This window comes from Pleurodeles waltl, chromosome 4_2 (genome assembly GCF_031143425.1).
Source record: "Pleurodeles waltl isolate 20211129_DDA chromosome 4_2, aPleWal1.hap1.20221129, whole genome shotgun sequence".
Lineage (NCBI taxonomy): Eukaryota > Metazoa > Chordata > Amphibia > Caudata > Salamandridae > Pleurodeles > Pleurodeles waltl.
The window spans coordinates 668,596,540-668,609,591 of NC_090443.1; the positions used below are offsets into that span (position 1 = coordinate 668,596,540).

The 13,052-nt window shown below is 44.4% G+C and overlaps 1 protein-coding gene across 2 annotated transcripts in view; it reads right to left on the bottom strand.

Annotated features, from left to right (window-relative positions):
- MIGA1 (mitoguardin 1) overlaps positions 1-13,052 on the bottom strand; it is a 457,181-nt gene that overhangs the window by 355,959 nt on the left and 88,170 nt on the right. For both annotated transcript variants that reach the window (XM_069232246.1, XM_069232247.1), the window contains exon 5: positions 6,086-6,212. In XM_069232246.1, the coding sequence (XP_069088347.1) occupies positions 6,086-6,212 (127 nt within the window). The remainder of the gene's footprint in view (positions 1-6,085; positions 6,213-13,052) is intronic.

Consider the following 13,052-nt stretch of genomic DNA (forward strand, 5'->3'; position numbering starts at 1 on the left):
ATGAGCTTGCCTCCTGTTAAGAAGTCTCAGGGACACCAAAGACTTCATCTGCCAGCACCTGTGCTCTCTTGCTGAGATCCCCTGGCTTGCCAAGTGGTGCCACAACTAGTCCCCGGGCCCCTGGAAGGAGAAACTGGCAAAACCGGACTGAACATCCGCACACCGGAGCTAAGCAACATTAAAAAAAATTAAAATTAAAATATTTAAAAAAAAAAAAACATGAGGGACCAGCCTTGCAGCTGTAAAAATCAATGCAGTGCCTGACTCGCTGGTGCAGGAATCAACACATTGCCTTGCATCCAGATTTTCCACACATCATCCCTGAGTGTCAGTCTTCACCATCACGGCACGGACCGAGGTTGCTTGTCCGGAAATAGACACATCCCTTCTCTGCGTAGAAAGAATTGATGCATTGCTTACCCGGTGGGAAAAGAATCCACGTATGGCCCCACTTGAGAGTAAGGAATGGACGCATCGCCTGCTTTTCTGGCGCACCCATGAGGCTTTATTTTGGACGTATACCAGGTACTTTGTGCTAAAACAACACATCCATTTAATCTTATGGATTAAGACTTTTTATTTTACAATTTGATCTCTTTACTTGTGTATGTTAGATTTGTGCCATTTTGGTCTAGTTTGATTTAGATAAAATCAAAGTTATATTAAAAAAAAGGTTGTGTCTGTCTACATATGTCTTTGTAGTTATGCACACTATAAGGTTTTTGCATTTATTGTATTGCATTCCTGATGTCCTCTTTTAAGGATGAAACGCGTTGGCAGTTTCAGTTGTAAATGTGTGCTGATTTAAGAAAATAAAATAAAGAGAAGATAAAAACAAATCTACGTGAATGAATGGGACTTTCATATGGTTATTTGTGGTGCACCGTTCCTATTTAAAGTTGTGTTCTTGGTTTCTTTGATTAAGGGTTGCACCCTGACATCAGGTGTTGGTAATGAGTGCACACAAAATAAATTTATACTTAGCTATATAGTAGGAAACAGGGGTTTAGCCCGCTGTCATCTGTGTTTAGAGTGTTACTGTATGGGTTTGTCCATATAGTTTACACAGTGCCTCTGAGATAAGCCTGACTGCTTGTGCCAAGCTACCAAGGAACTTTTAAACAGAGCGTTCACCTTGCTTGCGGGGTGTGGAAATGCCATGCTGTTGGTCAACCTAACGCTGCAGAATACTATAGGTTAGTGACGGACTGGCATTTGTGCATGGGGAGTCGCGCATGGGTCACTTAAGTTGATAGTGATTGACATTCATGGTAACTTAGGGGAATCATAGCAAGGGGTGTTAAGAGCTTGATTATGAAGGGCAGCTATCAGAAGCGCTGGAAATATTTTACTGAGCCAGTACTGTGTAAAAAGAGAACACTAAGGTCTCAAGAGGATTTAATATCTCGAAGGAAGGAACTGATTATTTGTGTGTAGTATATGGGGGAACTGAGGACCTCTGACTAGGATCTGTAAATATAATGCAGGATAGTGATGTGTTGAGAAAAATTATTACCGGCAGCAGAGTCAAATTAAATTTGGTTCAGAAAGAGCTATGAAAATATGATTGCCCTATGAAAAAGTATTTTTTGCAATGTTCAGACTAATTAGCAATGGTAAATATTCAGGATAAAAGATCTAGGATTTGGGTAGGAGTCGTCTATGGGTATGGTCATGACTGGTCTTTACTCCATTTACTAATGTGATGAATTATGGAGAATATGTATAATGGAACATGTGTTTTATATGAAAGGGATCGTACAGCAAGATTGAATGCATTCATTCCTTTCTACAGTGTTAATGTGGATGAACTCGATATGATGTGGTAACGAAAGATTTATGATAAAGATTACTGAATATGCATCGGAGTAAGTAACTCAAGGTCAATTATTAGTATGAAAGGGGCATTTGAATAAGATTTTGTACATATAATCAATTGGTACTGGGAATTGTGTGAACACTCTTACTAACTATGGGGTAATGTTCGCTCTTCCAAATAAAGTGATAGTTGTAGTCCAAGGGGATATTGGTGTTGGGTTAAAGTTTGCTAGGATGTTGGTATACTTTTAGGTATATGGTTTTATGTGAAAAGTAAAACATGAAAAAAAGAAAAAAGGAAAGTTAAATTTTAAGTAGAATAAACTGATGGAGGGTTACATCACGTAAGCTGAAAATAAAATGAAAACTGCACTTCAATAGATGATAGCACGTTTGAGGTGATTTAGAGGGAGAACAGTATTGAAACGTTTGTGCCACAATGACCTGAAAGTCATTTTGATTCAACTCAGAAGATACAAAAGTCAAAGGAAGTAACTAAATGAAGTCCATAAGTGAACTTTTGACAGAGAAAGGAAAGTGCTACTGTATATCTGCTGCACTACGGTTTAGCATTGGGAAAAATCCCAGAGACCAGAAGAAGTGGGATTTTATTTGATTAACTTTTCAGGGATCCTGCTTCCGAAAGTCAATCCTACATTAGAAAATATGAGAAGAGAGTTGGAGATTATGCTGAAGCCTGCCAACAACTGATAGAAAAGATTGGGCCTTCTAGCTGGGCAACGTAAGTGCAAAACAGAGTGAAACGGTTTTCTAAATTGACGTTTCTGAAGCCTTAGAACATGATTAGAATTTGGTGGTGAATATATTTTATGGAGGTGGTTGCATGGCCTGCATGTGGTCTGTGTGCCCCAACTACTTTATCCTAATCTCATCACTTGGGCAAGAGTAGATAAAATAGAATATGAATGTCGGAAGTTGAACACTGTGGGGGATATACTGGGGTTTTGTCATGTTAGTTTATTTTAAAGAAACCACACTAATCTAAATGAAGAGTCACTGTGATATTTTGAATGGTTTGAAGTTTACATAAATGGTGAACTTCAAGTTCCATGCGAAGTTGGTTAAAAATGCCAACTTAATATATTTAAAAACAATCAAAATTATGTGTTTTAATGCAACGTTCTAATCACCATAATCATGATAAATACAAATACTCTCCCTCTTCTTCTTTTTTTAAAATCAGGACTAACTGCTACAAAACCACAAGGCATGTGTTCTGAGACATGAGTTACCCACCCCCCTCAGTATATCCACGAGGCTGGTGCCCCTCAATCACAAATCTCAGCCCTAAAAAAGATAATTGACTCTGAGGACTGTGTGTTGTTTAAAAACAGCAGATCCTCAGGGCTTGCCCAAAGACTGTCCTGCTAAAACTAAACATCTAGATTTCTTCGTTCTAGAACACAGCTAAAATGTGTGCCATAAACACAGTGTAAATTATGAAAATGAGTGTATAATTTATTTAAATGGTTCACAAAAAACTGAATTATGCAGGTTCTAAGACTAGTCAGACTGTATGTAACGGCAACTAGAGCAACTGCAAAAAGAGATCATCCACACACATTTTGTAATCTACTGATACAGCGAAACAAACTTTCTGTGTCCTCCATGCACTACAAATGTATTGGTATTGTATTCAGAGATTGTGCCCTCTGTTTATTTAGAAGAATATCTGCATTGTATTACATCTTATCAAACATAGTGCAGAAAACATCGGAAATACAGTCATAACACATAGTCAAGCAATATGTATTTTTTATCCTCGCTCAGGCCCCAGACATCTCTCCATCTTCCCCAAATCCTCAAAATTGCTTAGGCATCCTCTAGAGTCATACAGCATTTTTCAGCCCTGATGCACCAATACATTCCCACCTGTTACATCCTTTTGGTGGGCATTTGTGAGGATCCCCACTGTCTTGCAATGTATGTCTCTCTTGGCAACAACAAGGCCCAATATACAAAACTGAAGTATTTTCTTCGAGACATCTGGATTTTACATTCCAGTATCACTTCCAAATCACCCAATAAGCTTTTCCAGTATTCTTGGAGTTTCTCTGCCACACTGTGTTAGGGCCTGTCCCATGTTGTAGTCTACTTCGTACCAGCGACTCGGTTATTCCAGTCTTCTGTTGCTGTTCTAGCAAAGAACCAAAGATGCACTTATGATCAGGTGCTCCACTAGCTTACCCAGAGCTATCTGCCCCAATCAGGTTAAGGACACTTCCTAGCACCCCCTGCTTGCAATTATCATTTTTTTCTTTGTGACGGAATCTATGCCTAATGTATTAAAGAAAGTAGTGTTTCTTAGACTAACGAAAAGCCATCTTTTCAGAGCATGGGTCCAGTTCACTGCAGACTAATGTCAAGGCTTCAATTACTTTAAGCGTGGACAGAACGTAAAGTAAATGTTTAGGTGCAGTATTTTATATAATCTAGTAACAGTCTGGATTGCTACCAGACTGGCTTTTTGTCCAGGAAAATGGACTGAATAAGTTGTGGTTGGGGATACAAGATGGTTTAGAGGTGAAGCAGGGATAGTATGTTGGATTACTTTCATTTATTGGGGGCTTCTCGCTCCATTGATCTTACACTTTTGAACAGGGTGAAAGTTATTGTTATCCCCGACACTTCTCTCTACTAGAATCAACCATACTTTCCAGGAAATTCGTCAATCTATGGCTCTTCCTGGCTATGCATCAGTGCAGTGCCTAGCATCCCTTAGCCGGCGAGCCTTTCACCACTTTATTAAATATATGTACAAGAGACAGATATGATCTGTGTTTTGTATGCAAGCAGGATCAACTCCTTTCAGTTTAGGAGTATAGCATCAACCACAGTGCAGCACAATTGAAATCTTGAAACAGGTTTCCTGCTGTACTCCGTGTAAATGCCTCACAGCATTATTCATGTTGTTTCTCGTCTACATGTATTTTTGCAGAAGCAGAGTCTCCTGTTGTTTTGATTGACTTTACTTAGCATAACATAAAGCTCAATCATTGAATCAAATGTCTCGTTGCAAGCACTCTTCAAGACCATAGCAATAAACACCATATTAAATAGATTTGGTAGGGTATTATTAAAGCGCATTCATAGCAGTAATACTATGTTGGCCACTGTATGCAGGTTTAGGACCCTGCCTCTTTGTTCCTAACTATGCTTCCAAATACACAGAATGGGCCTACAGTTAAAGTTCAAGACTCCAGAAATCGGGTTTGCTGGTGTTTCACATCCAGTTATTCCAGTGAAAGAAGCTGAACCTAACATAATATCACAACTTATAGGCACTCTCCTATTCATGAGCCCCTACGAAGTACTGCTGGAATAGGAAAGTCATCCAATGCTGAAGTTGAAGCAATCATTCCTTTCTTGAATGTTTCAAGGTGGGGTCTACAAACTTCGCATATTTCAGTGCACAAAGAGTATGTTCATCCCTAATTTAGTCATATCACCTTTCAGTTTAAACTTTCACAGAAATAATAATTCTGCTTTTAGCTAGCAGTAACTGTGAACATCGGTTGTGTACTATTTATTATTCTCCTTAATCTGATCCTTTTCAAAACCTTGACAGAGTGAGTGAATCAATAGCAACATATGCCGTTCAAAGTAAGCAGCAATAGTAATCTACAAGGTTCCATACTCGACGTATGTGCTTGTCATGGTTTGTGTCTCCTTAATATTCTTAAGGAGAAAGTTCCATTAGACATTGTCTAAATATAGAATGCCATTGGTCTGTTCCATCTCGGGACGTGGAAGAGATACTCGGCAGACCCAGACTGTCTGAGCACTATTGAATACACCGGAAAGATCCAGGATGTAAAGTCCATGAGCACCATGTCAGAAACATGGGCCACGGATCGCAGCCGCCTCAGGAGCAGTTCATGACGTACTGTATCGAATACAGAGGACAGATCCAGGATATAATGATGTAAGAAACATAGATACCAAAGGCCAATAAGAAAAAGTGTGAAGACGTGAAGGCAGAGTTAAATTCATAAAAAACGATATGCCACCGGTTTTTGAAGCAAACTGTCCATTTACGCCCCGTTGATTGAAAACCTAATGGATCCATTATTGCATTTTTCCAGCAAAAGCACCAAAAACAGTCGGGCTATCCACCTGACAATATACAAACAATTTAGGTGCCTGGCCTAGGCTGCACACATTGATTGCAGCACAAACAGTATCTCTGAAATTAAAATATAAAATAAAAATTGTTCATACATGGGTCCTCTGCCGTATTACATACCCATCAAGTACAAATTCTCAGGAGTGGTTACTGGAATATTCACAAGCTTCATCTCATCATCTTCTGATTTATCCCAACAATTAGGATTTGGACAGGCATAACTGTGACAAGAATTTACACTATGTACCTACAAAAGAACAAATCATAGATGGTTTTCAATGAAAGAGCTACAGAATTTAACAAAACATCTTAAATCCTTAGGCAAGTGGATGGCGAATTTAGGAACACGTAGCCTGCATTTTATATTATTGAATATGCTTCCTACTTTATATGACTAATAAAACACTTTTTGGCCATTAGATGAAGGGCCACCCACACAACACACAGTATTGATTTTTACTTAACAATAGGAAGTTGCACCATTAGACCAGTCACTTAAGAGCACTGACTCTGTACAAATGTAGCAGAGATGCTGGATGTGAAATTCAATTTACAAACAGCTTTTGATCCAAACATTATTCATTATACTGAACTTGCTTGGTTAAGCAGTGAGAATTTTATTATAATTTTTTACTTAATGCAGACTCCTCCTGAACAAGATGCCTTCAAATGATAGCATGTTACCATACATATAAGTATATAAGAATGCTGACAAGCTCTTCTAGTTATTAAAAAAAAAAAAAATACATTGATTGCTAGTAATAATGTCACAAGGATTGCCAGTCATGAAAATAAATAGGCGGCACTTGGCATTTCCAGTATTGGTGAGGATGCATTTTAATCACCTAGAATTGTCTTGAATAAGGTATTGGGTGTTCAAGGGTGGCTTTGCTTTCCCTGAAGTCAGGAACTAGTACTGGGCCTCAAAGCTAATATTAGTTCATGGCTGTGTATTTTCTCCCCAGGAGGAGCCATTGGTCAGAAATACGAGATAATGGATCGGCCCTAGGTTGTACCCGGCAGTAGTAAATGGAAGGCGGTGAGAAGCAGGCTAGCCGACATACATGTGTGGCACTGCAGATCTGGGAGAGGGTTATCATGTGTTTGGGGTGGCACAACAAGTTAACAAAAAGAGACTCTGCTATGGAATTTAGCATGCCTGGGTGAAACAATCAAAATAACCGGCTTCGGCAGGCGGGATCTCATTTGCATAAGGTTTGGGGATGTGTGGGCCAAAGACACTATGAATTTCAAGTCCTCAAAATAGACTATGGGATATTTGAGGGGGGGGGGGGGTTCGCTACTTTAGACTCAGACATGCCCTATGGCTAGATATCTCTAAGAAATCCTCGCCGGAGAATGGCAACCCCCTTGAGGATAGGATTCTCAGAACATCTAATACAAAATGCAATACAACTTATTTAACAAAATGGTGGATAACTGGCCTTCTACATCAGTGGAATTCTGTCAAAATTGAGAGCAAGACCTTGGGGGTAGGGGGAGGGGTTTATCAGATGGCAACTAGAGTGAAGCCATGCAGGGACCAGGGAAAATTGCAATTAAGGCTGGGTTTTGGGGTTGGGGGCACAAAAGAGCCAGGCCGCAAGATGGCTGTCGCATAGCAAGGCTCTGCCAAATCTGGCATTTATCACACACATCAGGCAGCAACCGGACTGCACCTTCCTGCACTGGATTCCTCACAGCACACTGCACACTCTACACTCTACACCCGCAGGAGGGGGAACCGAAGAACCTGGCTTGTAGTGTCAGGTGGAGTGCTGCCTGCCATCCCCGTGCAGATTACTGTGACTGCTCTCATTGGAACCTCGGCACTGGGATGCTGGTGAGCGATCACTGGCAATGGCGCCCGATCATGGGCTGAGTCTCGCCTGGGGGAGCTTCACAGAAGCGGCCATTGGGCCTGGGGCGGCCTCACAGGTGAGGTTGGATGTGTGTGCCACTGGGCATCATGGGAGAACTTCATTTTGAGACATCAAGGCCTACTACCTGGGTCAAGGCCCCGAGGTCTGAGCCACCTGGATTCTGTGGGCGTCTTCTCCCCTTTTGGACTCATCTGCTGCACTCAGGGTCTACTTGTGTCCCCCCCAACCCTGTGTTTGGCCCTAACTGCACGGGACCCAGAGTTGGGAGCGCATTGGAGGCGAAAGGCCGTCATTAGTGGAGGCTGCGCCGCTCTTGGGCGGGGTGAGGGACTTGGGACTAGGAGAGTTGGCATGCTGCAGCAGGCACTGCTGCCCAAGAGATGCCCAGCCTGGGAAGGCAGTAGAGGACTGCATAGCAGGGCTTACTGCAACCCGAGGGCCTCACTTGGGTGCATAAATCTCCTAGCCTCACGGACACACCGTTTTGTGAATCACGGCCTCTCCTCTCTGTGCTCCAGCCCTGCGGCGTCAGCTGCTTATATTAGGAGTATGGATCTCTGGCCCCTGGGCTAGATGAGGATCCCTGGGCCTGATCGTGGTACTCCCCCCTCCTCGGCAATGGGGCCCTACGGTGTGGTGGGGACCGAAGGTGGTGGCCTAAGTACGAAGTGCCACTAGGTGTCTGAAGTCCAAGACACTGATTATCTGGATTTGGATGTGAGCCCCTGCTTTCTTGGGTATCTTGAAGCAGTGCTGGTCAGTTGGGTCTGCTCTTGCTCCCCATAATTGGAGGTTCCAGGGAAGAGGTGGGACCCAACTTGGACACACACACTTTGCTTCCTAGATCTGGGGGGGGGGGGGGAGGGGCCCAGGGGAGCAGCGGGGCCATGCTGAGATTAGCCTGCTTCCCCAACAGTTATTATAGGGAAATCTGATACTAAGCAGTCCAAGCTGCATTTTGAGTCACACAGAGCCACACACACTACTGATCAGAGTGTGCTAGATCTCTTGGATGCCCCCTAGGGTGATTCCCTGCTTGACTTTGACTGAATGCGGGATTCGGTTTGGTGCAGGGGACAGGAGTTTATTAAGGCCAATTGGGGTGCCAAAGTGGGAGGCGGCGTGGGTTCTGTGTTCCTGTTGTTTTATTGCTGTTTGATTCCCTCCAGCTCAGTCACTCAGCTCTGTGCCTTTTGCTCCTTACATTGGTCTCCACTGCCTAATGGCTGGGGTGGCTTACTCCCCCGGTGAAATGCCCGACTTGGAATATTAGGGGGCTCAATGATATGTGGAAAAGGAGACGTGCTTAGGCGCACTTGCAGAGGCATAACATTGACATCTGCCTGTTCCAGGAGCTGCATCTGACGGAGGCGACCCAGGAGTGCCTTCGGGTAGGCTGGATCACGCAGTGTCATGTGGCATATTACTCTATTCACAGGGGTTGCAGTGCTGATTCGTAAGAGCGTTCCATGGCATACACAGCATGTGCTATGTGACAGGCAGGTCGATATGTCATACTAGCAGTTACATTCTAGGCCACTCCTTGATACCAATTTCGGTTTATGGCTCCAATGTCAATGACCTATCTTTTTTTTTTTTTTTTTTTTTTGCAGAGGTTTGGCGATCAGCTGAAACAGTGGGCGATCTTGTGAGGTAGAGATTTTAACGTGGTACTTGATGCGAGCATGAACAAGTAAAGTGACTCCCGATGATTGCAGCCAAATGCCACCACCCAATTGTGCATCATAATGACAAAAAATAACCTCACTGATATCTGGCAATCCCGTCATACTAGCAGGGTGGAGGGCACAACCACAGCATCTACACAGGAAAAATGGTTGAGAATTGACTAGTGGCTGGCCGCTAGAGATGTGGATACATGGACAGCTAATGTCATGGACCTCCCGCGGACACTGTCCGATCATGCCCCGGTCCTGCTGGAAATGTCCCCCTAGCCCCCCACAAGTGCATATCACACACCTTCTCCAGGCACTTACCAGCTGGTGCTGTCTGGTACCAAGTGTTCCAAAGTGAGGTGCAGTCGTCCATTCTGGAGTATTTTGAACACAACACGCAACCAGTCTCCACACCATCCATCATGTAGGAGACATTCAACTTAGTGATCCATGGTGTCTGTATAGCTAAGTAGGCTGGGGTACTTAGGCTGCTGTGGGGGGGAAGCTGACGCGACTAGAAGTGGAGATTCAAGCCTTAGAAGTCCAATATCACAACACCTGCAGTGAATCCATCCTGGTGTCTTTCCGCAGCAAACTCTCAGAATATGATGAAGCGGCATATAGACAGACTCCTCATCTGGAGGGGGAACCAGCTGTGGCTTTACGGAGAGGGGACAGGGTGGGTAAGACCCTGGCTAACCCGCTGTGCAAACCCTGGGGGAGTGATTATACAGAATTACTAGCCAATCAGCAGATTACACATGCTGGGGTGGAATCTATACAGCATGTGATGATTTTCTTCTTTTCTGATTTATACACGTCCTCGCAGCCTCTGCTTCCTCCCGACCTTGTGTCATATTTGGACTCCATACAGTTTCTTTGGCTAGAAGAGGGCCACTGGTGCTTCCTTGAGGAACCATTCACGGTAGAAGAAGTTATCAAGGTCATTGATGTTCTGTCTGGTGATAAGGTCCCAGGACTGGACGGCCTCACAACTGCCTTTTATAAAGAGTCTCCCAAACCCTAGCCCTGCATCTTCTGAATATGTATGAGAAATTCTTATTGAGTGGGGTACGCCCTCCTTCCCTTAGGGAGGCCCCGATTAGCACCATCTTAAAACTGGATAAAGACCCCCAGAGATCTGAATCCTACAGACCCCTCTCCATGATAAACACAGATAATAAAATACTGGCAAAATTGATTGCCTCATGGCTCCACCCTCTTAAACTGAGCATAGTACGCCCCAACCAATCTGGCTTTTTTTCTCTCCTGCATACAATTGACCCCAGCCTCAGTGCAGCTGCAGTATTTTTAGACGCCACACAGGTCTTCAATTCGCTCGAATGGCCTTACCTTTTCAAGTTACTGACACACCTTGGAATGGGCACCAAGTTTACACGGCTGGTTGTACTTTTCTATGCCCAGACCATTAGTCGCCTGGGAGTCAATAAAACACTAACTCCCCCTTCAAGCTATCTCGAGGAACCTGTCGGGGATGCCCTCTATTGCCAATGTTATTTGCAATTGCAATGGAATCTCTGGCTGCTACACTGCAGCAGCATCACGCCCACCGCAGGCTGGCATTCACTTCCTGTAGAGTCCTGGTTTCCACCTCTGCAGATTATGTCACCTTGTATATCAGAGACCCTCAAGACAATTAGATCCACTCATTAGGGAGCATGCTCAATTTGGTAGGATTGCGGGCATAAATATCAATTGGGCCAAATCTGTCATGTTCCCCCTAACAGCTGCGAGTAGGTGTTGTAAGTCCGAGTTCCCCCTGACTTGGGCATGGGAACCAGTTTACTATCTGGGGAGCCGGCTCAGTCAGGACCTAGATGAGCTCTGGCAGGCTAATTATGACAGAGCGATGACAGCTTGAGGACCACGTGGAGGGGTGGACGAAGCTCCTGTTGTCCCCCACTGGTAGGCTGGCTATTGCTAAGATGGTGGTCCTTCCCAAATTCTTGTATCTGTTCATTAATTTGCAGATTCCTCTGGTGGCATATTTCTGTAAGCGGCTCAGGTCTCACCTCATAACATTGGTGTGCGCAGGTAAATAACTCCAGGTGGCCTGGGAAATCTGAACACTCCCCTTTAAGCAGGGTGAGCTGGGGGTCCCAGATATGGACCTATACGTATTTAGTGTGCAAGGGCAGTTTGCCCATTACTGGCTCTTCCTTACACAGTTTCAACCACACACGGCACCTGAACATGACGATGCTGCCCCTTCCCCGCTGCAGACTATATCTCCCTCCTAGGCAACCACAGACTCTGAAAGACATGGTGGCATCCAAGGTCTGGGTGTGGGGCAAGTTGGGACAGAGGGCATGACTGGATCCTTTATTTTCCTCGTCGTTGTCTATTATTGGCCTTCTTTTAATACCTATAACCAGAGACGCTGGCAATCGTGATCGGCTAAGTTGACTACAGCTGACGTCCTTCAGGCAGTGTACCCAGAAGGAACCTTTGCCACCCCCACAGTGTGTGCTCCGAGATCCTACAGGTTGGCTCCTAGGCACCTTCACCTACTACCAACTGAGAGTTGCCCTGAAAGCTATTCATGGTACCTTTCCAGAGGCCCCTCCAACATTCAGCATGCTTGAAGCTACCCTCACAAACCCATCCCCGTGCAGGCTTATCACACACCTCTATGCTGGAATGCAGGAAACTGCACCACCCCATACACCCACAGCCTGCCAAACATGGTCCTCTGACACAAACATTTGCATCAGTGATGAGCAACAGAATCATTGCTGCACTCAATCCAGAGCTCTCTCCCCAAAATACAGGCTGTGGTTGGTCTGTTTTACATACCTACATAGAATATATCGCACACCTAAGATAATGCACAGGATGGGTCTGGTGGCTGATGTGAGCTGTGCGCACTGTGCTGCGACTAGTTTTGACTTCCTGCATTTAGCATGGGACTGTCCCGGAGTATGGCATTTTCTGGTCATCAGTCTTTGATCACAAGATATGCACCCGAGCGCTCATTGAGATTTGCTTTACTTGGTTATGTTAAGGAGGCCCCACGCGAGTTTGATGCTGCTGGCCAAGCGCAGGGTGGCGATTCACTGGGGTAGGCGCCCAGTGCCCTGCAGGGACTGGTGGTTTTGGGATGTTGCTTTCTGTCAAGAGCAGCTGAACGCTTACTGGAAGCCAACCCAGGTCAGTTACCGGCCCAAAGACATTTGGTCCCCCCCATGTGGCATTCCTTGGTACAGAACAGGATACTAGCAATGCCGCAGCAGCTCCTCTATTAGTGGATCTAGTTGAACATGAACTGGGGGCACTCTCCATGGCACAGAACCCTCTCTTCTAGCCCTTTCCGTGCTGTGAGACTACTTCTAAGATTGTTGCAACAGTGGATGGCACCATATCTACAGGTTACAAACCATGCTGAGTGGTTAGCTTGATTTCCCCTTCCCTCATTCCCCTTCTAATTTCCGGCTGCATGCAGCACATTATGACTATGTATAATTTTGAAATCATTGAAATTCGCTTGCAGTCATTGTTGTTTCACCT